Source organism: Rhodnius prolixus, unplaced genomic scaffold (genome assembly GCF_049639745.1).
Source record: "Rhodnius prolixus isolate KJV_2025 unplaced genomic scaffold, Rpr scaffold_17, whole genome shotgun sequence".
Taxonomy (NCBI): Eukaryota; Metazoa; Arthropoda; class Insecta; order Hemiptera; family Reduviidae; genus Rhodnius; species Rhodnius prolixus.
This window is the reverse complement of record NW_027411626.1, coordinates 3169171-3197001: the sequence shown is the minus strand read 5'-3', so window position 1 is coordinate 3197001 and position 27831 is coordinate 3169171. Positions and strand designations below refer to the sequence as shown.

The window sequence follows — 27831 nt, the reverse complement described above, 5'->3', positions numbered from 1 at the left end:
GTCCAGGTCCTACTCTAAGGACTGTTGCACCAGATAGTAAGTAAGTAAGTCTGTATAGATTATTTATGGTTACCTAGAGTACTTTTTTTTGTTGGATTTTGTAATTCTGTTAGTGTGGGGCTTTTTTTTCTTACATTCTATAACTTAAGATAAATGGTTTGCTTTGACTTTTGAAATAAATGAATAATTTTATTGAAAATCTTATTTGTTTAAGAATATTAATATTTTTTATTTTATTTTCTCTTTCTTGGTAAGGAAATTATTGTCAATAATTATTGTTAACATATGTATTTAAGTAAAAACAAAATTGGCGACTATGATTTGTTTTCATTTTTACTTTCCAAACAATGTATAACTTTAAATAGTTAATTAAAATAAACATATGGTTTTTTTTTTATTTTATTTATTTGAAACACATAACGGCCATCTGGACATTTTAAAAAAAACCTTTAATATCTAAATTTTAGTTATTCGTAGAGCACAAAGTCAAAATTAAAAGAATTCATGCTGTCATTATGTTAGTTGAATTTACAGTGGAGATCTGAAGTTGTGAAAAGTACTGAAGGCGGACTTTTCGCCTCCGAAGGACCATTATCTCCTTTCCACCGCATAGCTCACTTTACCACAGTGACCCATGCCGCACAAATTCGAAGAAATTGATCTTCACTACGTAAGTTTCACTGTTATTTATATATTATATATATATATAATATTATAAAACAACGTTTACATCAAAAGGACTAAAGCCAAGAACGGAATAAAGTACAGTACTTTGCGTTTATTTGATGTAAACGGTATTCCATTAATTGTTCTTGGAATTTACTTGCACATATTCGAACAATCCTATTTACATTATAGGAACATTTTACCGTTTAGGCAAGTCTCGCCCGTCTAAGCGGCCAGGGTTGTGGCTTATTTATTTAGATCGTTTGCGGAGTGCAGCCTAGTTACCGTTTAATTTTTAATGTAGTAGGTGCCATGCGATATTTTTTTTTGGATCTAGTAATTTGTTTTAAGCGTCATTTAATTTAGTACAGTTCCTTTTTCAGTTTTAATTTGCTGTAGTAAGTTCTCGCTAGTGTAGCATTTTTTAAAATTTTGTTTAAAGCATAAATGTTGACTGGGTGAGGATGGTCAGATAAAATTGGTGCAATTTTGTATGGATGTTGGTTTGATTAGTAACACAGCCCACAGTGTGAAAGTCAAATAAACATTGACAAAACAAAACAGTGCGATAGATAAGTATGAACGGCAGTGCCGAGATTATTGCTGTTGACGAAGGACCGCCACTGGTCAGTTTGATTCCTACTTAACGGAATATATGTGACGTAGGAGTCACTCTTCCAGTGGGGACCTCACGGGAGCTTTCCTGGAGGGAGTAGCTAGAGTGTACAAACCGTGTGCTAGGGAGTGCCATGACTAAGGTAAGTTATCTTTGTATTTCTTCCATTAATAATTGTGTTACGTTTCTCAACACAACATTTGCGTTACAACCGATTTGCGGATTGCAATAAAATTAAGAAGTTTTTTATATATACCCAATGGAGAAGGGGCGTTGGGGCGAAGCCCCTTTGAAAAAAAAAATTATTAATATTGAAGCGATTATGATCAGCTGTTACAATGTAACCTGCCTTATTTAAATATAAATTTATATTTAATTCATTGTAACAGCCAATCGAAATCATTTCAGTATTAGGCCACTCACCTAAAATTTGTTCAGGTGAACGGAATTGGTTTGAGAAGTGCATTACTTTTACATTCTATAACTATTCTTCCATTTGGAATACCATACAATCACTTTCTTAATAAGATTGCTTCTCAGACATTTTGTACATTTACAAAATAATAAACATTAATAATTAATGATGATTACTTAGTCATTAATGATATTGAACTAATTACACAAAGCTAAACAATTACTTGTTCCCTATTTCAGCTTGGAGAAAAAGGTTCAGGTTATGTGACACGTGGCGGAGTTCAAGATTACACACAACTGTTGGAAGAGTGTCAGAAAAGCAAAAAACAATTTGAAGATCCTGAATTCCCTGCAAATGATTCTTCCATTTTCCTGGATGAAAGACATCACACTCCAGTTGTTTGGAAACGTCCACGCGTTAGTTTTTTTTTGAAAGTGTGATAGAATTTATTTTTAACTGAGTATTGATTCTCTTATTTTCCAGGATATAAGAGGTGATGCCGAATTCAGAATTGATGAGGGTGATAATATGGGATTTAAAGAGAGATTTGATGTGAATCAAAACGAAACTTCAGGTAGTGTTCAGTATATCTAAAATAAGGTTGAGGCACGCCTGCTCTTTCAGACTAATTCAAATTAGGTATTGTGATCAGAGGAGGAACCAAATACTTCACTATTAACGTTTCTAACAATTGAAACGTAGCTACTCTCGAATAGAACTGGGGATCTTCCGTTTAAAAGCCCGCTTCACCAAACCATGCTTATAAAAAACTATTAAGTGGTTCTACTTCTACCTTTTTAGACATTAAATGTTACGGCAATCATTTTCATTATGTTTTCAAAAAAAAAATCTTTGTTTTAGTTGTATAATTTTTGTAGGATTTTTCGTTGGCTTGTTTACTCTATTACATATCTGTTAATCCTAATTAAAATTCCAGAAGCCCCTGGTGAAGGGCACCAATAGTGCTTAGAGCACCAATAAGGAAGTTTATGCAATAAAGGATTGCCATGGCAGAAAATACTTCTTATTAACAATAGGACAGATTTTATTTATTTACTCAGTAATCCACATGTTACAGTTCTTTCTAAACCGTTTAGATTTATTAATATTAAGGTGGCAAACATATGACTGTTTACAGGAAATTCTTGGTTGATGGCACCGATGTCTCTTCTGGGTTTATACTATCCTTTATTCAAGTTCGTTGTACCACAAGACCAGAACGTTGGAGACACAGGAATAGTCCATTTTAGGTTGGTGCGCCTTGTTTATTTACAATTAAGGTTGGAAATATGTACAAGTCTTGATGCCTTTTGAGGGAAACGAGAAAAAAAAAAAAATGATTGTATTCTAGTATTTTTTAGTACTAGGTAGACAAAACGGGCATGAATTGGAGATCAACATTATTTCATTAATCCCCTTAATAGTTTAAAAGAAAGCAATAGAAACTAGTTTTTCTTTAGAAAGAATTAACATAATTGTTCGATCCTCGAAGGGATGTGCGGCCCCCCGGCCTAGAATATATCTTTTAGCACAATATTGTCCAGTTGGCAACACTGGAGAAGACAACGGAGAGGGGGCACCAGCGTGTGCCTGGGAGCTCGACCCAGTTGCCCTTTGGGCTTCTCATGTGGTCACTAAGTAGGAAGTGTACGTCTTTGTTCTTTTCTGCTGTCCGTCCTCCAAGATGGCGTTCTAAGCGTGGGTCGGCCTGAATTGTGTTGTGTGAATCAACTGTCTATATGTCATTTTATACAGAATCAAGTTGTGCACATACCAAATGTTAAAGTTATGCCAATTAAGTTTGATTAATCTAAGTAAGTCGAAACATTGTAAATTTATTTTAAGTAAGTCATTATGTCCTGGATCATGATCCTCCCAATCTGTCATGCAAGTTCAAAATAAAAGTTGGTAAATCTTTACAATAGCCCACGGAGGTGTGGCCTAATATCGAAGTGATTCTGATTCGCTGTTACCATATAACCCGCCAAATTCAAATGTAAATATAAAAATATTTCTTTATTTTATATTTACATTTAAATCTGGCGGGTTATATGGTAACGCGAATCAGAACTCCTTAACAAAAACTTACAGTTTAAAATGTTAAGTATAAGGGTTGATTAAACGCCAAAAGGTACACAAATCAGCGAGTACCCAACATTTCATTAATACTTCATTAATAGTCAAGTAATTCTACTGCATTAATTTTCATTAATAAGTTATTTTTTAGAATTTATTAGATGTCACAGACCCTTATGCTGGCCATTTTCGTCTACAAAATATATGTTCAAGTAGCACTGTAGATTGACTGTAATATCTAGTTATTTATAATAATGAAACTATTAATTACAGGTTAAAAAGAAAAAAAAATATGAGGCTAAAAAATTCAAAACTTTTTTTTATAAAAAACTTACTTTAATGATTTTATTTTATTTATTTATTTTTATTTTTAAATAAAATTTGTCGGTTTAAGTTCATTCTTTGATTAAAGTAATTGTCATTTTATGAAGTAGTCAAACGTTTATAATAATAGGTAATAATTATCTGGCTTTATCGCAAATAATATAGTTTTCTTCAATTACATTCTCAATCTAGGTGTTCTTCCCACAATGTTGTATATATGTAATATAAAGTAAATAAGATATGCATATTTTTAGGACAGCTAATTATTCCAGGATTTTACTATAAGCAAAAATTAGGGGGACTAAATTAAATTACAATTGAGAAATGAATAATTGTTGTTGAATAATCTACTTGTTATTATCTGTGTATTATTTGTGCTCACGAATATTTCGGTAAGACGAATTCAAGACAGTAGCCTACTCTAACTTTGTCTTTTTCTACATTAACATGCATGTACGTATATATGTGATTTATCATAATTATAACAAAAAAATATTATAAATGAAGTGGCCAGCATAAGGGTCTGTGATATCTAATAAATTCTAAAAAATAACTTATTAATGAAAATTAATGCAGTAGAATTACTTGACTATTAATGAAGTATTAATGAAATGTTGGGTACTCGCTGATTTGTGTACCTTTTGGCGTTTAATCAACCCTTATACTTAACATTTTAAACTGTAAGTTTTTGTTAAGGAGATTTTTGTACCTTTTGGATAGATTTTCCTTTTTGTCTATTTTACAAAGTTACATATCTTCTTAACAGATTTTTTTAAAATTTGGAATAAGCAATTCTATCATTATAACCTGAGAAGGTGTTAAGTCGGAACCGTAACTACCACTGGAGAGATCTTTTTATAGAATGATTATAGTTGCGTTCCCCCAAACCATCCTCAATAACAATTTTTTTGAAAAAGCGTTTTGAATAACATAGGAAGGTATTTGTACGTAAATAGCAAAATTAAACTGCGATTTCAGTACTTCCTTTTAAGAGGAGTAAGAAAAATAAACTACGATTGCAGTACTTCTCCCTAAAAGGCAAAGAGGAAAGATTTTTTAATCGAACGACAATTCATTGATTTAAATCGATTCACTCATTGATAATTTAAACGATAGCAGTACTTCCTCTTAGTAGGTGTAAGAGCAAGATGGCACTTCACAGCCACGTAGAGGAGCTTTAACCACTTATTCGGGCTGAATTTTATCAAAATCGGACTAAGCGTTATAGAAATATTGGTAATAATAGTTTTAGAAAGGGTCTTATTTGGGTGGGGCAAACTCCCCTCCTTATGAGGCACGGCGTCGAGACTTTTAAAGTGCAAATCTGTACAAAATTTCGATTCGAATGACACTTCATTCATGAAAATCGGTTCACGTGACGATAATTTGAAACGATTGCTATACTTCCCCTTAAAAAGTGTTAGAGCTGATCGTCGCTTTAATGTTACGTAGGGGAGCCCTAACCCTATCACCCTACCAAATTTTATCAAAATCGGGCCAAGATTTACAGAGTAATTAGTAATAATAATTTTGGAGGGGGCCTTACATAAAGGGGGCTAACTCCTCTCCCATTCGATGTACAGCATCGAGACCCCCAAAAGGCACATCTACATAAAATTCCGAATCGAATGACACCTCATTCATGAAAATCGGTTCACGCGTTTAGGCGCTACGTTGTTTACAAAAAAGGTAACAACAACAACAAGAACAAGAACATTTTTTGAAAAAGCCGTTTTTGCTCATTTTCGGCAACTTTTTTCTCGAAACCTATTAAATCTGGGTGGTTGCAAAAAAATTACAGTTATAAAGGAGGGTTTGGAGTAAGATTTAAAGAAAATTTGGGAATTTTATCTGTTATAGAAAAAGAGAAAAAAATTGTCAAAGTTGGGTGTTTTTCAACGTTACGCTTTTTCGTGCAGTTTTTGATGGTCAACCCTTATACAACTGTCCTACCGGACAGTTTTAATCACTTCGAATTATTAATTCAAGATTGAAAATTTTATTTAAAAAAATTTTGCCCCCACGCCCCCTGATCTATTTTTTATTTTTATGGGGGGCTTCGCCCCCCACACCCCCTCACTACCCAACTAATCCACACACAACTCTAATTTGTAATTCAGACACATGAAAAACAAAAGAAAAGAAGCCTACCTTCTGTTAGTACAATTTATTTACTCCCTTAAATAATGCTCTCATTTCATCGCCCATGGAAGAATGACTCCTTTTCATACTTAACACACTTCGGACCTACATATCTATTACTAATGAAACCAACACTCATTCAAAATTTTGAAACTTTCATCTCCATCCTCACTCAGACAACATTCATGCTTTAAATAAAAGAAAAACTGTAGATTTTAAACGTTCATGTTTTATGAACTTTAAAAAAAAACGCACCTAAAGTTACACACTGGATACTGGCGGGAACTGATAATACGTTGGAAAGGAAGCAGTTACTAAGTGTGAGTGTACTGCGCATGCTCACTAAAAATAAATAGGCAAGAAATGCAAAAAAAGGATATACAGCACATGAGCGGGAAGTTGAGAAATTTAAAAAGAATATATTGAACATTGGCGGGAAGTAGTTTAAAAAGTCAACGGTAACTGTGCTGTACTGCGCATGCACCAACAATGAACAGGCCACACCTCCGTGGGCTATTGTAAAGATCAACCTTAAAAGTTTATTGTAGTGATGGGCAGAACGAGTCCGCGTTTGGAGTCGTTGGATTTGAATCAGTTCCAGGGTTGGAATCGATTCCAACAACTCGTTCACTGATTCCAGTCTGTACTTACCCTATGCATTAGTACAAATGTCACGCATTGTAATTAAATAAATAATTAAAAGTTACCTTTTCCAGTTAATAACAAAACTATATTTCTTTAACACACATTAAGTAGTTCCCTAATTTCCAATTGATCTGATAAATATAAAATTAACAACGTAACAAAATATTAACAAAAATAGGCTAGTCAAATATAAAAATTAAAGCAACTGCAGTTTTGTCGTTATCTAGCTTGACCACTGGAGTTAACTTGATTCAAGAAGAAAAACGCAAATGGGTAGGAAATTATTCCCATAAAAAAAAATTATAACCCTTCAAATAAAATATAATATACAAACACAAATGATCTAGAATGCAGGTGGAATCAGTCGCCGCTGCCATGGCAATGGAACCGTTTAACAACTCCGGTTCCAGCTCCAGCATTTTCTATTGGCTAGATTCAGTGAACGAAAAAATGGAACGAGTCCGGTTTCAAAAGGATTTAAATCACTCCGGATTTAACTCCACCAATTCCAGTGGATTTAACCAATGAAATTGCTGGTATTGGGCCGGAGTCGTTAAACGGTTCCATCACCATGGCAACGACGACTGACTCCACTTGCACTCTAGATCATTCTGTGTTTGTATATTATATTTTATTCGAAATTCTTCGTATTTTATAAGAGTAATGGACAAAAACAAATTTTTAAAAATTAAAAACATCTTGAGAAAGCGTTATAATATTTTTTGTTTTCAAATGAAACGAATATTAAACTACAACCTATTTCCAATCGACGAATGTTTGTGAAATAGGTGATAGAGTGGGAGGGATACAGCAGTAAGTAAACCAGTTAGGTAATACTATTTTTTAGCTCAGTATTACTTTGATCGTCGTAATAACATGTACACGATTCAACTTTCGCCAATGAAGATAAGAGAAAGAGCGTCCAGCCGCTATGTTAAAGATTAAGCACACAGCATTTTCTTTATGTAAAATAAAATATATTAAATAATAAGTAAAGTAACTACAGCATTGCTTTTTAATTAATGAGATGGGTGTGCCTGGTGTTTCTTTGCAAGGTTCGCTATATTGGGTACGAAATTATTTTTCCTTCGACTCCCTGTCTTAGATCGACCCCTACTTTTGTTTAGAAATTAACAAAATAATAAAATGAATATTATTTTAGAATTGATATTCTAAAAAAACCTTGGAACTTATTTTATTCTTCAAGCATCAGTATTTAAGCTCGCCAGGTTTTGTATTTTGGTGCGGATTCCTCTTACAAGTTGGAATGTGTCAGTGAACTTCTACATAGTAGCCTTAAGTCAGTTTTATTTTAGTGTAAACGACTACAGTATTAATTATTTTCATTTTAATTTGCCTCAATTTTTTGTGGCGGGGCGGAATCACTTTTTTTAAAAATAGGGATTTGAATCAACTCGTTCCACCATCGGACTCGTTCCAGTGGAACGAGTCCGCTCTAATAGCCCATCACTAGTTTATTGTGTCTGTTTAATTTGTCAAGGTATTCTGAGTGTCGGTGATCCTTCCCTTGCCTTTAGTTTTATTTCGTGGTCATAGATCTTTCAATAATTTTTTTTAGACAGCCCACTTTAACTTGAAGCTTTTGGGCTGGAATTCTAAGTAGAGTTCTGGAGTTACTTAGAATCAGCATGCGATATGAACAACGGAAAAGGTTTCGCGTCCTAGCTTACCCACCGCTAATCCATTGCCGATTCCTACTTATGGTCATGGCAGGCTTAGTAAGCATCTCTGCTAGATCTCCCAGTGTGAGCGAGTTCTAACTCTACGGAGACTGTGGCTTAAGGAGATGGTTTCTTGCATTTAGTCAAGATTGGGTCGCAGTAGCACTGGAAGACGTGAGGAGATGTACTAAGCCTGGTCTTGGTAAAAATCGATCGAAATCGATACAACCTTGCAGCCGATATTCCGTGCATTCTCTTTCATAGTTAATCTAAATTTATTTTGTATTGAAATAATTTTTACTGACTTATTTTAAGAATTTGGCAATATGGTCATTGGGTGGACGTTGTTATTGATGATAGACTTCCTACGCACAAGGACGAATTAATATTCGCAAGATTACCAGAAAGAAGTTCATTCTGGGCTGTTCTACTTGAAAAAGCTTTCGCCAAGTAATACTGCATTTCTCATTGTAATTACGTATATTTCTATATTATTGTTATTTTATTATGATTTTGAAATTAAAACATAGACTTGAAGGCAGATACGACGCACTTTTTCAAGGTCCGCCACCTGATCCTTTGGAAAATTTAACTGGCGGAGTTGCTGAATATTTTGATGATAGCGATGATGAATTCAATAAGTTTGAAATCATCTTACAAGCTTGCAGGATGAAATCACTGATGAGCTGTACTACATCGGTAATTGCTCAATTATTATAACTTTCTTCTAGATCGGTACCGGATATGAGGTACCTTCTTATCTGAGAGTCAATCAGCTAAAAAAAGAAACGCCTCTAAAACTTGTGCAAGTTCACATTCAAAATAGTTTTTAAACACTCCAGCTCATAAAAATATAGAGGTTGAAGAAATCTGAAATATTGGGCATTATATTTCTTGATTATTGAGAAAAATGATCGTTAATTTAAGTAATTTTAATTTCGGAAAATTTGTTTTCTTCAGAGTCTTGAAAATATAATAAAGCCGTAATCTTATTTCATTTGTTTGTTTAACGATACGTCCAATTTTTCGTAAATCCGTTCTATTTGTTGACGACTTAAAAGTAGTCGTGAATCAGTTGAAGGTGATCCTCAGCAAGGAAGGCCATCGACTTCAATTGATGTTTTCCGCATTCCTAAAGTCTACAATCTGGTGCGTGTAAATCGCCGATTGACTGTCAGAGAAATTGCATCTCAGTTAGGTCATGCCATGGAATTTCCGATGGGTCGTTTGTCGGCATCTCCCTAAACAAGTCATGGACCATCTATCATTCATGAAAAATATAACGGCAGCTTTTCCTCAATTCGTCAGTTTTGTGCAAAAAATCATATTACTATACTCCTTCTTAATCGCTGGGACTGTATCCATGTGATTATTTCTTGTTTCTATAATTAAAATTAGTGAGGGAAATATGTTCGATTCGTTAGCAATGGAGCCATTAAAGAAGAATGAGCGCAGATCTTAAAGGGCACTCGAATAAAGCTATCTAGGACTTCTTTGCAATATGGAAACTTGCTGTGAAAAATTTGTGAATAGAGAGGAAAAGTGTTTTGAAGGGGGCCACGACCAATTTTTTTTTTTTTTAAAAAGTTCGGTTATTTTCTGAACAGAGCGCGTAAGTTACACTTATTGCTGCAGTGTAGCAGTGAGCTTGGTCTCAGCTGACACTTAAACAGTTCACTGAAACAATGCCATTATAAATTCATGCAATTTAATTAGTTGTATACATATATGCTACTAAATAATCGTCATTTCATCAAAACGTTTGCAGTCAGATAAAAGCCGTTTACAGCCAAATGGATTGGTAGCAAGTCATACTTATTGCATTAGCAGCGTAAAACTTGTAGATATTGCCAAGGTAGGCATTATTAAGTTGGTGCAGTTACGCGATCCAGCAGGAAACGAATGGAAAGGTACTTGGAGTGATTAGTAAGTAGCAAATATTTATTTATGCAAACTAAGCATATTTTGTCAACTCCCAAAAGTCCTTGAAAGATTTGATTACAAACTTCTGAACATCGCCTTTTCCTGTAATTAAGAAAGGGCTATGCTTGTAGACATTACTTACTGTAAAAAATGTGAAAAGTATTTTCTGTAAAACGGGGCCTCTTTGAGTAAAAGTATTACAAAGTTGGTGAGGGATATCTCGGATTTCACTTTTTCGCACTAAAGTTTTCACTTACATATGGTTTTAACTGCACTGATTGCAGGAGATTAAACCAATGAACATGCTGGGATTGGAACCGGAGTTGTTTAATCGTTCCAATTCCTCTGCTGCTTGTATAGAATCATCTATTTTGTTTCTAATAAAAACGTTCTTCATTATGTATTATCATTGGAAGGTGACCATTGATATAATTTATGCTTCGATACTTAAGAAATAATATTTTTATTATCAACATTACGGAGCTGAACTGTGGGGCTCTGCGAAACCTTCCAACATTCAAAGAATCCAATCCTTTCAATCTAAAGTCCTTCGGCATATCGTCAACGCTCCTTATTATGTATCCAATTTAACCCTCCAAACAGACCTCAATATCCCTTTTGTCAATGACCTAATCCATTCTCGCTTCCTTAATTTCCATAATAGCCTAACCATACATCCTAATCCCACAGCACAAGCCTTATCCACAACAACCCATCCCGACAGTCCTCCACGACGCCTGAAACGACGTTGGCCCCGTGACCTTTTACCTATTTCCTAAACTTCCTTCCAACCCCTAGAGAGTTCCAGCATTGGCTGGCCCCTCTCACCATGCCTTCCCGATTGTGGCGCTGGATCCTCGGGTTCAGCCTACAACCTGTGCCTAACAAATTGATGAACGCATTTACTTGATGTATGTTATATGTATACAGGTTGTAAATAAATAAATATATACAATAAAAAAAAAAAAAAAAAAAATTATCAACATACAGAAAATATAGTGCTTTGCGCTCCGTGTTAAGAAATAAACAGAATAAATAAATAAATAAATAAATAATATTATTATTTTAGAATTATTGACAGTCTTCTAAAGAATCTTAGAACTTGTTCCTCCTCCAAGCATCAGATTTTGTATTTTGGTGTTAATTGATTTTACAAGTTGGAATATGTCAGTGACTCCTAAGTGATATAGCTTCATTTGTAGTAGTAATCTAAGTAACTTTACTATTAATTATTTTCATTTTAATTTGCTTCAACATTTTTGGCCGCATACACTTCTATAAAAATGAGGATTTGAATCAATTCGTTCCATGATTGGATTCGTTCTAACATTGGGTGTGTTCTTATTCTATTCAATCTCCTTTTTAGAAGATGAAATTAGACAAATGATTTTATGGTGCTCTGTCAATGTTCATCACCCAGGAGTCAATTTCGTAAACATTTTTTTCTTTTATTTGCAGCTGGCCAAATTGGAGAAATATTAATGAAACCGACAAACTAAAACTTCCATTAATCACGAATGTGTATGATGGTGAATTTTGGATGTCGTTTGAAGATTATAAAAAAAATTTCTCGGCGGTATCACTATGTCATTTGAATCCAGTGCCACTTCTTCAAGAGAAGTTGTTCCAGGATATCAGCAGAAAAGAATGGAAGGTGACCATAGTTGAAGGAGAATGGGTGCGCGGAGTGAATGCTGGTGGTCAACCTTTTTATGGTAAATATGCAAGTATTGCTATTCAATTTTCCATTGTTTTTTAAAGCATATTATTTTTTTTTATAAATATTTAAAGTTCAGCCCGAAAATGAATTTTCTTTTGAAAACTTTTCCAGAAATTACATTGTTGCTAAATATGAAATTTAGAGCGAATCGTTTGAAATTTTACAGAAAATTCCCAAAATAGTTCAGTCAGGTGCCACTTCCGGTATACTGCTGCTTTTCAATTCGATATATCGATGTTCCAACTACAGTTTCACTTTCCTTTAAAATGTTGTTTTTAAAATTCACCAATCAGCTCAATCGTCTGGGTTGCGCACTTTTAAATAAGCTTAAGTTTCTTATTTTCTGCAGTTGAAATTTGGTGAAGGTTGAGATAGATACTCAGTTTGGGTTTATTATCAACTTTTGGCCGATTAGACATCACTTCTTGAATCAATTAAGTCACTCACTGCTTCTTCCGGTGATTGTGAGCAATCTAATTTTTTCTTTTTATATCTCGCCATTAACTGAAATAGCCTACTTGTAGTAGGAATGTTGCAGATTCAGGTCCAATATTCATCTTTTTTGGTAAGTCAAAATGAGTTCGTCTTCTCAAAGGATTGTAAGCTTTTGCATTTCTGTCACTCACAAGTGTTAGCGATTGTTTCGTAACAATAATCTATTGCCACTGAAACTGTGAGCACACTTAAGATTGTTAGATTTATAGTTTCCACAACATTGTACACGCTGGCAGCTAAGTATGTATGTTTCGGCTACCACAGTTGTGGCATCTAGTTTTTGCTTTGCTTATTTTCAGAGAATGATCCAATCCTCAGCGATATCAACATTCTCAAGACTTTTAGCCCTGCGAAGTACCCATTAATGTGAAGAAGAGTTCAAAGGGTCATCCTTACTGATAGAACTGGTGGAATATTAGTTCTTTCACCCTTTATTAGTCTTTTCCTTTGTTCCTGTGTTTTCAATAAGCTGGAGTACTTCCATAACTGGAAAGTACTATCATTTTCCACTGTCATCTTGTACTCTATTTCGAAGGAAAGGTTAAAAATAACTAAAAAGACAATGACTAATATTCATGAAAAGCAACAAAAGCATTTCATTGAACTGATGAAGTTGTTTTTGACCTTTGAGCATCAAATTACTCTTCCACAATCAGCACAAGCATAAATCAGTTTTAAAGCAAGGATATTCCTAATTTTTATAGACAATTAGAGCACTTTGTTTATTAGTGAATGAAGGAAAAATAGACCAAAGTTGAAACTTTTTCAACAGTACGAGGGTCGTTTGAAAAGTCCGTGCAAAAATAAAAACTACTTAATTTTTTGGGGTAAACCTTTTTTATTTTGCAACATAGTCTCCTTTTAGGCTTATACACTTCGTCCAACGCTGCTCTAGTTTGTTGATCCCTTCCGAATAATAGGATTTGTCCAAGTCTGAAAAATAGCCATTCGTTTCTGCAATCACCTCCTCGTTTGAATAAAATCTTTTTCCCGCCAGCCATTTCTTCATATTGGGGAACAAATAGTAGTCCGAGGGAGCCAAGTCTGGAGAATAGGGGGGATGTGAAACGAGTTGGAACCCTATTTCCATTAATTTTGCGACCACAACTGCTGAGGTGTTAGCTGGTGCGTTGTCGTGATGGAAAAGGACTTTTTTTGTGTGCCAATCGTGGGCGTTTTTCTTGCAGCTCGGTTTTCAAACGGTCCAATAACGATGAATAATATGCACCTGTAATAGTTTTACCCTTTTCCAGATAGTCGATGAGGATTATTCCTTGCGAATCCCAAAAGACAGTCGCCATAATCTTTCCGGCCGAAGGAACGGTCTTCGCCTTTTTTGGCGCAGATTCCCCCTTGGTAACCCATTGTTTAGATTGTTCTTTGGTCTCAGGAGTGTAGTGATGTATCCATGTTTCATCCACAGTGACGAAACGACGCTGCGGATTCTTCTGGAACAGCTGCAAACCGTCCTTGCAACACTTCACACGATTTCGTTTTTGGTCAAGCGTGAGCAATCGCGGCACCCATCTTGCGGATAGCTTTGTCATGTCCAAATGTTGATGCAAAATATTATGTACCCGTTCATTCGAGATGCCCACAGCACTAGCAATTTCACGCACCTTCACTCTTCTGTCATCCATCACCATATCATGGATTTTATCAATAATTTCTGGAGTAGTAACCTCAACAGGGCGTCCAGAACGTTCAGCGTCACTTGTGCCCATATGGCCACTCCGAAAATTTTGAAACCACTTATAAACTGTTCTAATCGAAGGTGCAGAGTCACCATAATGTTTATCAAGCTTCTCTTTAGTCTCCTGAGGCGTTTTGCCTTTTATAAAGTAGTGTTTAATCAACACACGAAATTCTTTTTCGTCCATTTTTTGAAAATCACTCGACTTCCTCGATTCAAACGAATGCCAAACACAAAGAAATAGACCGATCTGGCTGAAACTTGGTGTGTGTTCTTCCAAGAGATGCTACTAACTAAACATAACCTCGATACGCGCCAGTGGTGCTATCTCTCTGACTTTGCACGGACTTTTCAAACGACCCTCGTAAGTTAGTTTTTCATGAAGTATTGTTTTTACGATAAAGTTTTTTTACAGGGAAATTTTGGTTTAATCCGCAATATAAAATCGAGGTACCTGATATAGACCAGAGCAAGAAGAAATATTCTTTGATAATTGCTCTCATGGAGAAGTTTATAGGAAAACGAAGGAAATCACGAAGAAGATATCCCGAGGGACATACGATTGGATTTCGAGTTTACAAAGTAATTACCTTTTCTTTGCTTACGTTCTGATTATCCAGAAAGTATTGGGTTCCCTGCCAGCTTGTGCAATGTTACAGGAAACCATAAATCTTAACAATTTGTTCTAAAATTTTGTGTTTACACTTTTGAATCCACTATTTGAGTCTAAGTGTTAGACAGAATATAAAATTGAAAGCGGTATTTTGAACTTACAGTTCGAGCCCGTTAATCCAAATTGCTTTCAGAAGCACTTTTTATGAAGGTCCAGGGTGCGGATTCCACAGTAGAGTCCAAGATAATACCTTTTCTTGTCAACAAATTGCAATCTGTTAACAAGTACGAGGAAGATCTAATGGTTCTTCTAAGAATGGACGCTAATTTTGACATTTATTATTAAGGCAAGGGTCATTCTATTAATAAACAAACAAATATATTTAGTGAAATCGTCGCTTAATGATCCGATTAATAATATTAATGATGCGCGGTTCGATTTTCTGCGATTTTTTTTAGAGGAGCAACGCACTATATTACTACTCATACATGATTAAAAATCAATTCCGCGTTATTGAGGGAATGTACGGGACGGCAGAGGAAAGACGCACGAGGAACTGATGCTGGAAATATTGGCTAAGAGGATTGGAAGCTCCTACCTCATCCCTTACAGCCGTGACCTTTCCCCTTTAGGTTTTTATCTGTTTGGTTCAATCAACAGAGCTTGGCGCAGCATCAAAATCTGCGACAACGAAGAAGTAAAGGAAGAGGTACAAACTGGTTCCGAGATCAAAGTAAAGAATTCTTCGCCGAGAAGGCTCGCAAGAAGATGAGAGAAGTGCTAGAAGATAATGGGGATTCCGAGATCAAAGTAAAGAATTCTTCGCCGAGAAGGCTCGCAAGAAGATGAGAGAAGTGCTAGAAGATAATGGGGATTCCGAGATCAAAGTAAAGAATTCTTCGCCGAGAAGGCTCGCAAGAAGATGAGAGAAGTGCTAGAAGATAATGGGGATTCCGAGATCAAAGTAAAGAATTCTTCGCCGAGAAGGCTCGCAAGAAGATGAGAGAAGTGCTAGAAGATATTGGGGATTATGCGGAAACCTAAATTAGAAATTGTTTATTTTAATCAACCATTTTTGGTATGGAGCTATTGGTTTCATTATTGAATGACACTCGTAATGTTGATTTCTCTAGTTCACTGCTCAATACATGTATTACGTCTTACATGTATGATGCTGTGAACGTGTCGCGACAGGACAGAACGAGATGGGTAGAGAAAGACGGGCTAAGGCTTTCTGCAGGCCCGTAGAAAAGTGATTGGATAACTAACAACTCTACAACGTGCTGACAACAATACGCTATTCCGGGACGTGGGCTACCGTATCCTCACATATCACTTATCCGTCGTCAACTGTATTACTGCGAACAACTTTACTTTCCATGAATGAAAAAGTCTTAACCATTAAAAAAAAATCCTTAATGTTAATTTCTTTCTTTTTATCCTAAAGCTAAAAATATTTTTTGGTGAAAACGGAAGGCAGGTGTTTTCTATTTTTTAAATCTCTTGTTCTCTTGCTCGAATATTGTAAGAGAAAGTGTTGCATTGGGAGCACATTTCTTGACGCGTATTAAAACTAAAACGAGAAACTAATTCTATTATTAAATATGAATATATAGTTTTCGTGACCGCAAATTGATAAACTTAGGATGGAAGATTTGCGAGGAATCGGTCAAATAAAAAACCAAAATTTACTTCAAATCTTTTGGTTATTTGTTATTTAGTGCATAAGGGTTATTTGGTTTCTCCTGTGTTTTGTGTTTAACGGTTTTTGTTGTTTAAAGAAATTTCCCAATATTTACCGTATTTACTCTTTTGTTGTAATTAGTCTATTGTATCTGTTCAATTGTAATTACCAAAATTCCCGTGTAAGTCCCGCTATATCTGTATATATATACCTGCTTCTCCATTTCTAGCTCTTAGTGTAACTCAACCAACCCGCATAGCCACGTAAGTTTTAATAATTATAAAGAATTTATTGTATTTTACTGTTTATTTTTGTATTACTGTTTTTTCTATGTTACTGACTCTGTAAATTGTTTTGTATTTGTAATATCCAGGCCCTGAAGAGGACAATATATTTGTCTAAACGTTGGCAAAAAGACGAGTTGTTTTATTTGGCCGATTCCTCGCAAATCTTTTATTCTATTATTAAACTAATTTTATTTTTCTGAACAGCTTGATGGGGAATATAAAAATCAAACCCGGCCAATTACGGCTGAATTTTTCGCTTTCGGTAGAGAATATCAAGTTGGTCAGGGATTCTCCACTAACCAAAGGCAAGCAGTGAAACGTGTTGAATTATATCCGGGGACTTATTGTATCGTACCGGCATTAGGTCAAACAGACGTAGAAGGGAAATTTCTAATGCGTCTGTTCTCTGAAATAGAAGCTCCGGTTAAGTAAGTATATTATAATTCATTTGTTTTTTCTTACTTATATAAATCTCAAAAGAAAATTCTTTGCAGTATTGTTCTCCCACTTATTGAATCAAAAGAATGTTCATAAGTAAAGTAATCGCATATTTTTTTAGGCGGGGCTAACGTCCAAATATCAATTAGGTGTCGTGGAACGGAGGCAACTAGCAAACATACTTTACTGTAAATTTCTTTTATAGACCACTAAATAAAATCCAAGGCTTATGACCGGAAATCGAACCCAATACCACAATACATATTAGCTTCACAGGTCTCGTCTCTAACCTCTCGGCTACCGTGTACTCGCTTCGGCGGTATACAGGGTGATCCATTTAAAACGCACCAATCGCTAATAACTTTTTAGGAAAGCGGAATTTCGAAAAAATCCACGAAGTAAACTATATGTTTTTTTTGGTCTAGTTTTCAAATTTTCCTTCCCCGATGCTGTATCTTTATTTTTCACGGAGTTACGGCTAAAAACCCGATTGGTGTTTTATAAGGACCACTGGTTTTGACCATGATTATGAAAACTACATAAAAAACTATGAAATATGACGTTAACTCCGTTTTGATATCCCTAATATTTGTTGTGATCAAAGTTACAATTTTATCTATTCGTGAACGGTTTTCCATATTAATTTTCCACCAGAAATACACGTTTTGGGAGGTCCTCTGACTGCAAAAAATATTATTTCAGACTCAAAGAACAAAAATAATAATAATTGAAGATTTAAAAAAATGTAGTGTAATTTAATGATTATGGGTGAGTCAGAATAAATTTGTTTTATCATCAAATAAAAGCAACCAGCACATCATTTTAATGTACCCTGTATGCAAGACTTCTTGACCTATGATTGCGGTAAGAATATCTTGCCAGGGAGGGGCGGGTGTCGGTCTAGTGGTCAAGAGCGGGGCTTTGTAAGTGGGAGATGCCCAGTTTGAATCCCGCGTTTGCAGTAATTCTTATTACTTAAAAAATAATAATACTTTTTTAAATAAAATGTAGTCATAGAATCTGTCAGACTTACAAAGCCACGCTCTTGACCACTAGACTAACACCCACCCCTCCCTGGTGAGATATTCTTACCGCAATCATAGGTCAAGAAGTCTTGCATACTGGGTACATTAAAATGATATGTTAAAACAAATTTATTCTGACTCACCCATAATCATTACATTGCAGTACATTTTTTTAAATCTTCAATTATTATTATTTTTGTTATTTGTGACACAAATAACATTTTTCGCAGTCAGAGGACCTCCCAAAACGTATATTTCTGGTGGAAAATTAATATTGAAAACCGTTCACGAATAGATAAAATTGTAACTTTGATCTTAAATATCTCGACAAATATTAAAACGGGGTTAACGTAATTTTTCACAATTTTTTATGTAATTTTCATAATCATTGTCAAAACCAGTGGACCTTATGAAACCCTAATCGGGGTTTTAGCCGTAACTCCGCCAAAAATGAAGATACAGCATCGGGGGTAAAAAATTTGAAAACTAGACCAAAAAGAACATATAGTTTACTTCGTAAGTTTTTTTCGAAATTCCGCTTCCCTAAAAAGTTATTAGCGATTGGTGCGTTTTAAATGGATCACCCGGTATAATACTAAACTTGAATGTTCATAATGTCGGCTAGGTCTTATGTGCTGAAGACCATCATAAATGTATTCCGGGTGACCTGCTTTATTCTTCTCAATTTTTCTTTGTCCTAGATAGAAGAAATGAGGTGACAAAGTTTCAATGTTAAGTTATCCTCAGAAATGCTGGTTTTTATGAAACTTTGGTACTTGATGCGTGTGTGAACACTCGATATTCACAAAGAAACCCCAGATTGCCTGTTTCTCCCCACTGTTGTAAGAGAAACGAAATAGTGTGAACCCCGACACGACTTCCTCTTACTGACCAAGATCTAATATATAAAGTTCCTTAAACTTTGAACAGTTAATTCTGATCACCTGAGGAGCAATCTACCCTCCTTCTTTCACAGGAATATTATTAGATAAATTTTAGCGGTAAAAGTTTTAGATCTGTGTTTGTAATCACTGAACAAAATTTGAAATAAAATCATGATGACCTAAAGTCATAATGCGAGAAAAACCTCTTGCGAGAAAAACACACACACGCACACAAATCGAGGACAATTGGTAAATTGGCAAAAACCACTTTTTCTAGCTAGTAATGCTTGAGCCCCAGTCGCCATCTGATGGCGGAAGTTGTTTGCAGGGCAGTGGATATCTTTCACTTAGTTTGTAATTAGATTATCGATTATATTTTATGTAAAGTTACTATATATTGTCAATTCCTAAATTCCTTTTTTAGGGTGCTAGATCAAGAAATAAAAGCAAGATCAACCAGAGTAAGTTGAACCAAATAAGTTTTAGTTATAAACAGACATGCGCATGAGCTACGTTAGAATTATGTATAAATGTTTGGCAATAGTTTTTACAGAGATAACCTCAAAATTTTGCATTTTATTCAACTTAATTGAAGTAATTCCTTTATTCTTTCTCTTTTAAGACTAAAATTTGCTTTTATATAAACAGAAACAAAAAATTTAATGACACATTTAATTAAAAACGACAGGAGATTTGCAATTTTGGTTCATAGTCCCTAGCTTCCACCCAATGCTGTAACTGCTATTTCGCGTGCATAGGTCGGTCTTCGAGTCATTATTATTATTTTTTCGTTATTTCATTAGTGAGATTAATTGGATTTCTGATGTTCTTGTATAATAATTAAATTTGGTTTTTGTTTTTACGTTTCCGCCACATTAGCACGCAGAGCTATACATTACTCAACTATTACTGTACAACTGGCTCGATATTACTCTCATTGAGAGTAATATATTTCTGCAATCAATAAAGTTCAATTGGACATGAATATTATTTCATTTTTTTTCCGCCTTTACCAAACATTGCACATAAATTGTTTTATTACTTACGTAATAGTTGACTTCCCCCCCCCCCAAAAAAAATGAATCAAGGCGCGTCAACATCTGAGGTTATTGGCGCCCGGAGCTTTTTTCGGTGCAGTCATTCATTTAAAGCAGAGAAGCTTTGTCGGATCGGTTTTGATCTGTCAGACTCCAAACTTGGAAAACAACCGGTTGTATTTTAGTTTAAAGAGCGCTCTGTAAACAGGAAGTTATAGAAGCTACAAGTCGAACAGTGAATCTGGATGAAGAGAAAGCAAATGAGGAAAAGCTGAGAAAATTGTTCAAGGAATACGCTGGTACGGATGAGAAAATGGATTGCTTTGAACTTAAGGTGGTTTTAGACTGCATCATGAGGAATGGTAAGACTACGATACCTATGTATAAAACAGCGGGCTATCATTTTGATATTATTAATTAATAGTAATTTTTTAATGGCAGACAAAACCGAACTAGAAAACAAAAGCAGCAATACGGCCTTCATATGGGCCTTGTTTCGTTGCAAAACTGCTTTTGGTAAGCCGCATCCTACTTTATATGCACTTTTAACCGAATGAAATAATTGTAAAAGAGCAAAATGCAAATAAACAAAACGAACCTCAAGTTGGAGAAATACAGAACTAATTTTAAAAAAGTACACGTAACTTGGTGGTCCTGAAAAGGCCCAGTTACAAAAAATATATCGGCACACGAATCGCTTATGGCGCTCCCCAGCGGGGAAACCACACAGTTGAGTGGCCCTGAAAATGGCCGATCTCAATGTTGGTTAAGGTGAATGCGCCGCTCTGAGAATAGCTTGAACACAGCGCGAGCCCACAGAAAAAGTGAAGTGAGAGGCCCTGAAAAGGGCCGTAAGCTAATACCAGGCAACCGGCTTTGGGAGCCCCGGCAGTGGGCAGTGTGGCCAGCATCCCGATAAACCCCGGTACCAATTGGCCTGGTCCCCGCTCGTATCTCACACTGTGGTAGCGCTGGTGATTCTGCTTGCCTCTGCAGCTGGTGTACTAATGCGGCTCTGTGTACTGCACTTTCTTCTTTCTTCAATATATATGTGTTAAGTGTTCGATATTTTTTTCTGATCCGGTACATTGAAATTCTTTGGCTGGTACAGAGATCCAGGTGGTTTTTAAAAGTAAGGCCCAGTCAGCAACCTTCCAGCTAAGGTAGGTATTGTTGATGTTTCCAAGTTGAAAAATTTTCTTAGACTGATGCAGACACGGCCGATTCTGCCCTTTATATAGCAAAGCCGACCCTGCCGTGCTCTGGCGTCGCGACTGCGTCGCTATCTCTGTACCGTCCAAAGAACGAAACTGCCATTCCAGAGTCTTGAGAAAGACTTTTAAAATTGGCTATTTGCCTCTTTTTCTTATTTATTTTTATTTAGTAAAAAACATATGCAGGGTGTTCCAAGCTATATGGATAACGACTTTTTCTCGGAAACTAAGATAGCTAGAAAAAAACTAAAAAATACGTGTTCCCTTAGTTTTTTGTTAGAAATCCAAATTTAATTTGTAAATTTTTTTCGCTGGTTCCAGAAGCGAGATACAGGCACCAACTTCATTTTTTCAAATGGGGAGGTGCGGTTTTTATTTCAGAAATAGATTCCTCTATTTTTTTAAAGAAAAATTTACTTGAACGGTTTTTTTCTGTGAGCGATATTTTAGAAGTTATGAATGAAAACATGATTCTTATAAGAAATTTCAAAATGATAATATTATAACGGTTTTTGATAGAATAAGAAGAAAAGTACTATTTTATTATAAATTTTACTCCTCATTAATATTACAGATCATGCTCTAAATGGCTTCCACTATTAGAGAGATGCACTTTCCTGCCAATTGTCCCTTACTGCCAAAGAAATAGATTCGGCTTTAACCGAGTTACAGGCATCTATTATTCTCTGCTTTAGTTCATCTACAGATGCTATTCCGGCTTGATTCTGATGCATCTAGATTTAGAAATGCTTTTAGATAAGCAGAAATAAGGAAAGAAAGAAAAAAGTTATGAATAATCACCTTGTTTTTCGGGTATCCCCAAAGGAAATAGTCCATAGGTGTCAAATCCGGTGAGAGAGGTGGCCACTGAATCGCCCCCCCCCCCCGTGTCGATATAACACCATCAGGCATGTAAAGAGATATCTCGATAGGCAATTTGATGGGCGTGTTATATCGACACGGGGGGCGATTCAGTGACACCTCGCTCGGGTTGGCATCTGTAGATGAACTAAAGCAGAAAATAATAGATACGTGTAAGTCGGTTAAAGCCGAATCTATTTCTTTGGCAGTAAGGGACAATTGGCAGGAAAGAGCATGTCTATGCATCTCTAATGGTGGAGGCCAGTTCGAGCATGATCTGTAATATTAATGAGGAGTAAAATTTATAATAAAATAGTACTTTTCTTCTTATTCTATCCAAAAACCGTTATAATATTATCATTTTGACATTTCTTATAAGAATCATGTTTTCATTCATAACTTCTAAAATATCGCTCACAGAATAAAACCGTTCAAGTAAATTTTTCTTTAAAAAAAATAGAGGAATCTATTTCTGAAATAAAAACCGCACCTTCCCATTTGAAAAAATGAAGTTGGTGCCCGTATCTCGATTCTGGAACCAGCGAAAAAAATTTACAAAGTAAATTTGGATTCCGAACAAAAAACTAAGGGAACACGTATTTTTTAGTTTTTTTCTAGCTATTTTAGTTTCCGAGAAAAAGTCGTTATCCATATAGCTTGGGACACCCTGTATACATATAAAAATACATTTCTTCTATTTACAAAAATTATGTAGCTGTTCAATTATATATCTAAGTAAAGTTGGGGTACCAACAAGGTTAAATGAGGGTTAGGTACCATTTTGGGAAGAAAGGATTTTCGTTTAACGAGTTTAGAACTATGTGCTATACTTTAGTTAATTAAAAAAAAATATTCTAAATAATGTAAAGAAAACAAAGATTTTATCTTGAACTTTAAAATAAGCCGAAAACTTATTAATCACACTAATCCCCAAAACCGACAATTTTTATCCTAATACGGCTTATAAATAAATAAATGTAACTAGCCAATCAGCACATTGAGTTCTGGATACCGCCAGTCAGACTAGTTAGTGCTGCTGTTTGAGTTTGATTCGTCAGCTGATTCATTTTCAGCATGGACAGATCAATAATCACATTTTTCGTCAATTGTCTATTTCGAGATATAGTTCCTAATTCTAGAGTGCAGATGCTAAAACTCCGTTGCATTTTTGAACGCGGAGTTGCTAATAAAGTCAATAAAGGTGAAAAATTCTCACATTGCGGACCATAATAGTCCTGAGACAATTAGCTTCATGTGTTTATATCCGGTTGGAGCAGCATTTCTGGAATATGAATAGAGATTGTATAGCCTGTTGCATTGACAAGGTTTTTGTTCTAAATAAGGTAAGTGCGATAGCTTCGAGTCCAAAAGCGTGAAATCCATTGGCTCAAATAAGAATTCAGGTGTCTAAACTGTTGGCTTATCTATAGCGTAAATTATGGAAGTTGTGCTAATACAAATATAAATGTTTAGTTGTTAATGCTTATGTTTTTACAGAAATTAATGGCGGCTTTTCGAAAGAAGCATGTCGCAGCATGATTGCACTGGTTGATGCTGATCGTTCTGGCAAATTGGATTTCGAAGAATTCAAGTATCTATACAATATTATAAAAGCTTGGAAGGTTCGGTTTTTCATTATTTTATTTATTATTTGCGGATTTGGAGTTCCTTTTTGAGACATCTTACTCTTCGTACTCCAGAATACTGTGGAGTACTGCTTCTTACAATCCCCGACTGAGTGGAGAAAAAGCCCTAGGATATCTAGGTAGTAAGAGCGATATGGGGAAAAACGATGGCTTCTATCCGATTATAGAGTGAATGAAGAGGATTGTCCCTATCAGGAATTCCTGAGAAATTTGCTGTACCCTACAATCGTTCTCTAACACTCACATGCAAAGAGAGAAGCCCATGTCTAAAAATCACTTTCTGACACTATTCAGTAGGTCGCCATTATTGTGAGGGCAATTTTGTTGCTGTTCGTTAAAAGCTCCAAAAGCAGGACATATTTTTTTCACCAAATTACATGAAATTCGGAAAATCTTTGTCTACTGTACTTTCTCTTATTTAAATTCATTTTCTTTAATTAGAAAAAAGAGAAGTTTTTATCAAAAATTAATTACCATTTTATTTTACCTTTCTACTTTGCTTCTTTTACAGACTGTTTTCGAGTCATACGACAGTTTGAACACTGGTTACTTGAATCCCTTTGATCTAAGACCTGCTTTAAACTCAGCTGGCTACGAACTTAGCAATCGAGTGATTATCGCCTTGGGCCACCGATACGCCGGGCGGGATGGAAGAATTGCAATCGATGATTTCATGCTGTGCGCTGTGAGACTGGAATCGATGATGGGTAAATGTTTTCTGCCACGTACTGTTAGGACAAAAATATGTGATTATAACTGCAATAAAACACTGGTTTAGAACTGACGTGATAATGACGTGACACTGATAATGACGTGCCTCTTAATCGAGGTACTCCACGGCTTGTTACCATCAGAACCAAGAGGTACTTTGTTGTTCCTGTCACGATGATCATCTTACTTCCCATACCACGACGTTTCTTCCTCGACCCACATACTCAAACTACCACTTTCCTGTGTCCTCTCAGCACGACGTCTTTTCGGCCACTTTTCTGTTTTCATCCCTCTCATATGTCTGTTCCAATTTTATTCAATACATGTTTATTTTCCCCTATCCCTTTCCAATATTCTCTCATTCCGACCTCCTTTCCTCCCAATCTTCCTCAGGAACCTTCTCTAAAACCCCTTTATTCTACTTCCTAATGTAAGAAGATCCCGTCTTACAAGTAGACAACATTCTAGTGTAGAATATACAGCATCACAACTAGTTCAATAAAGTAGCAATCAGTTGAGGTTGTGAGGTACTGATGAGAGCCGATGGATTAGTGCATTAGGTTGTCCTTTTGAGTGAAAGAGTGTCAGAAGCGGAATCTAATTGCTAAAAAGATAAAAAAAAACTAAATTTTTTTTTCAGAGATCTTTAAAGACAAAGATCCCAACAATACGAAGGTAGCTACATTCACTGTAGAAGAATGGATGGAAAAAGCCATATACTCTTAAAGTAAGAATTCGGAAGAAGATCGCAAGTCTATTTAAGTAACGCTGCAACTCCCTATAGCGTCGTACAGGACAAGTAGAAGAGAGATGTCTTTCAGAAACGAAGTTTGATATAAAGTTTTTGCTAATTATTGTAATTAGGGATAAATTTTAATGTAAATAAAGCTAACTGTATTGATTGGCTACAAATTCTTGCATATCGTTTAAATTGATTTTGAACTCTCATATAGAGACTGATATTGCCTATAAGTTATGATTTCATGCAGATCTGGCGAATGTACGGCGAAATATTAAAACTTGAGTTTAAAGTTTGTTTCAAAATGCAAAAAATTTAGCTGTTATTTTCTTTTAAATTAATTCATAGTTAGAATTGACTTTTTTCTCGTATATGGAGTTTGATATTGTCTACTCTATATTCATTTGATTGATGTGGTGCAAGGGGTAAATTTAGGGCTTCATTTAAACTGTAAAAACTTTAAAGTATGACTGATTGTTCCCAGTCAGGAATCCGTTTTACTGTTTTTCATATACACATACAAATATACGGCAATACACAGAAGAAAAATAATCTTTGGACATTCTGTTTATTAAAAAAAAAAATAGTTTTAGTCGGCCTCTGAATTTGTCTAAATGTTTCCAGCAATAAAGCCTTCGAAGAGGAAATTAATAAGTATAATTTTGCTCAAATTTCTTTCTTATAAAGACTATTTTATTAGTCTTACGACAAGAACACCTGTGTTTTCTTGAATCTATTTGATTTATAACCAGCTAGTCAGTTATTCTTTAACAGCTGAATTGAATTGTTTTAATATAAAGGGTGAACCAGTAAGTAATATCCATAAATCTAATGTGAAGTAAATCTAATGTGATTTTAATATTGATAATTAAAAAAACCAAGTGCAGCTTTATAAAACAAAAAAAGTAGGAACAATTTGCGTGAGTTTTAACGAAAAAGAATGTTTTTAGAAGCAAAAAACGGATTGTGAGAAAAAGGTATATGGATCCATTTAAAACGCACCAATCGCTAATAAACTTTTTATGAAAGCGGAATTTCGGAAAAACCCACGAAGTAAACTATATGTTTTTTTGGTCTAGTTTTCAAATTTTCTCACCCCGATGCTGTATCTTGATTTTTGGCGGAGTTACGGACAAAAACCTGATTGGGATTTTGTAAGGACCACTGGTTTTGACAATGATTATAAGAGCTACATAAAAAACTGTGAAAAATAATGTTGATCATGTTTCGATATCTCTTAATATTAATTGAGATATTTAAGATCAAAGTTACAATTTTATCTATTCGTGAACGGTTTTCAATATTAATTTTCCACCAGAAATATACGTTTTGGGATGTCCTCTGATTGCAAAAAATTTTATTGGTGACGCATGAAGAAAAATAATAATAATTGAAGATTTTAAAACATGTAGTGTAATGTAGTGGTTACGGATGAGTCAGGATAAAGTTTTATCATCAAATAAAAGCTACCATCACATCATTTTAATGCACCCAGTATGCAAGACTTCTTGACCTATGATTACGGTAAGAATATCTGAGCAAAGGGATGGGCGGGTGTTGGTCTGGTGGTCAAGAGCGTGGCTTTGTAAAGTGGAAGATTTCCAATTCGAATCCCGCGTATGACTACATTTTATCTAAACAAGTAGTATGGTTTTTTAAGTAATACGAATGATTGCATACGCGGAATTCGAACGGGAGATCTCCCTTTTACAAAGCCACGCTCTTGACCAACATCCTGGCAAGATATTCTTACCGAAATCATAGGTCAAGAAGCACACAACAGTGGTAGTTTATCAAGTTGTTTAATTAATTGAAAACTCTTTTAGATGGACCGGTAGTCAATTTTACAGTAGATTGTCCTAAAATAAGGAAGTCAAATTTATTATATTATAAAAAAAAAAAAACAAACAGAATTGAGCATTCACGTGCTACCTAGTGGCGCAGGATTGAACTAAACCTTTGTAGTGTTCTATGTGTTGACATGCAAGTTTCTCAGTAAAAATGCAGCCCATTGTTTGTTTTGTTTTGACGTGAATACGTCTTTAAATTTGCTATCATCCAAAAAACCTAATGATAACAAAATCGGGGAATACAGTTTGGCATTATAGTTTTGAATCTATCGTCTACATCCAAAATTAAATTAGACCACTGGATAGCTAAAGGATCAAAGAATTCATTACGATAAGCGAGGACTGTGACGCATCGCGCGTGGTGGGGGGGGGGAAGCGCCGCCATTTTGAGATCATTTTGCTGCGTATCGAAATTTGCAACTTTGTATAACTTTTGAGTCGGAGA

At 35.2% G+C, this 27831-nt stretch overlaps 1 protein-coding gene across 6 annotated transcripts; it reads left to right on the top strand.

The window, feature by feature from the left end:
- Positions 1-393: 393 nt before the first annotated feature.
- LOC141459635 (calpain-A-like) lies at positions 394-25709 on the top strand. 6 transcript variants are annotated; one of them, XM_074138915.1, is made up of 16 exons: positions 395-670; positions 1937-2113; positions 2189-2271; positions 2836-2947; positions 8882-9016; positions 9097-9265; positions 10335-10492; positions 11948-12204; positions 14813-14979; positions 17186-17409; positions 19753-19789; positions 20574-20727; positions 20807-20881; positions 23938-24062; positions 24598-24793; positions 25438-25709. In XM_074138915.1, exons 2-16 carry the CDS (start codon positions 2052-2054, stop codon positions 25521-25523), a joined length of 2040 nt encoding a protein of 679 aa, XP_073995016.1. In that variant the 5' UTR covers positions 395-670; positions 1937-2051; the 3' UTR covers positions 25524-25709. The 6 variants fall into 6 exon arrangements, with proteins under 6 accessions (XP_073995017.1, XP_073995016.1, XP_073995014.1 ...); XM_074138913.1 differs by having other exon boundaries at positions 2181-2271; XM_074138916.1 differs by lacking the exon at positions 24598-24793 and having other exon boundaries at positions 394-670; positions 2181-2271.
- The last annotated feature ends 2122 nt before the right edge of the window (positions 25710-27831 follow it).

Coding starts and splice junctions, on each gene's coding strand:
- LOC141459635 (XM_074138913.1), top strand. CDS start 635: ATGCCGCACAAATTCGAAGAAATTGATCTTCACTAC. Junction 2,114..2,180: donor TTGTTTGGAAACGTCCACGC/GTTAGTTTTTTT, acceptor CTTATTTTCCAG/GATATAAGAGGTGATGCCGA. Junction 24,063..24,597: donor ATATTATAAAAGCTTGGAAG/GTTCGGTTTTTC, acceptor CTTCTTTTACAG/ACTGTTTTCGAGTCATACGA.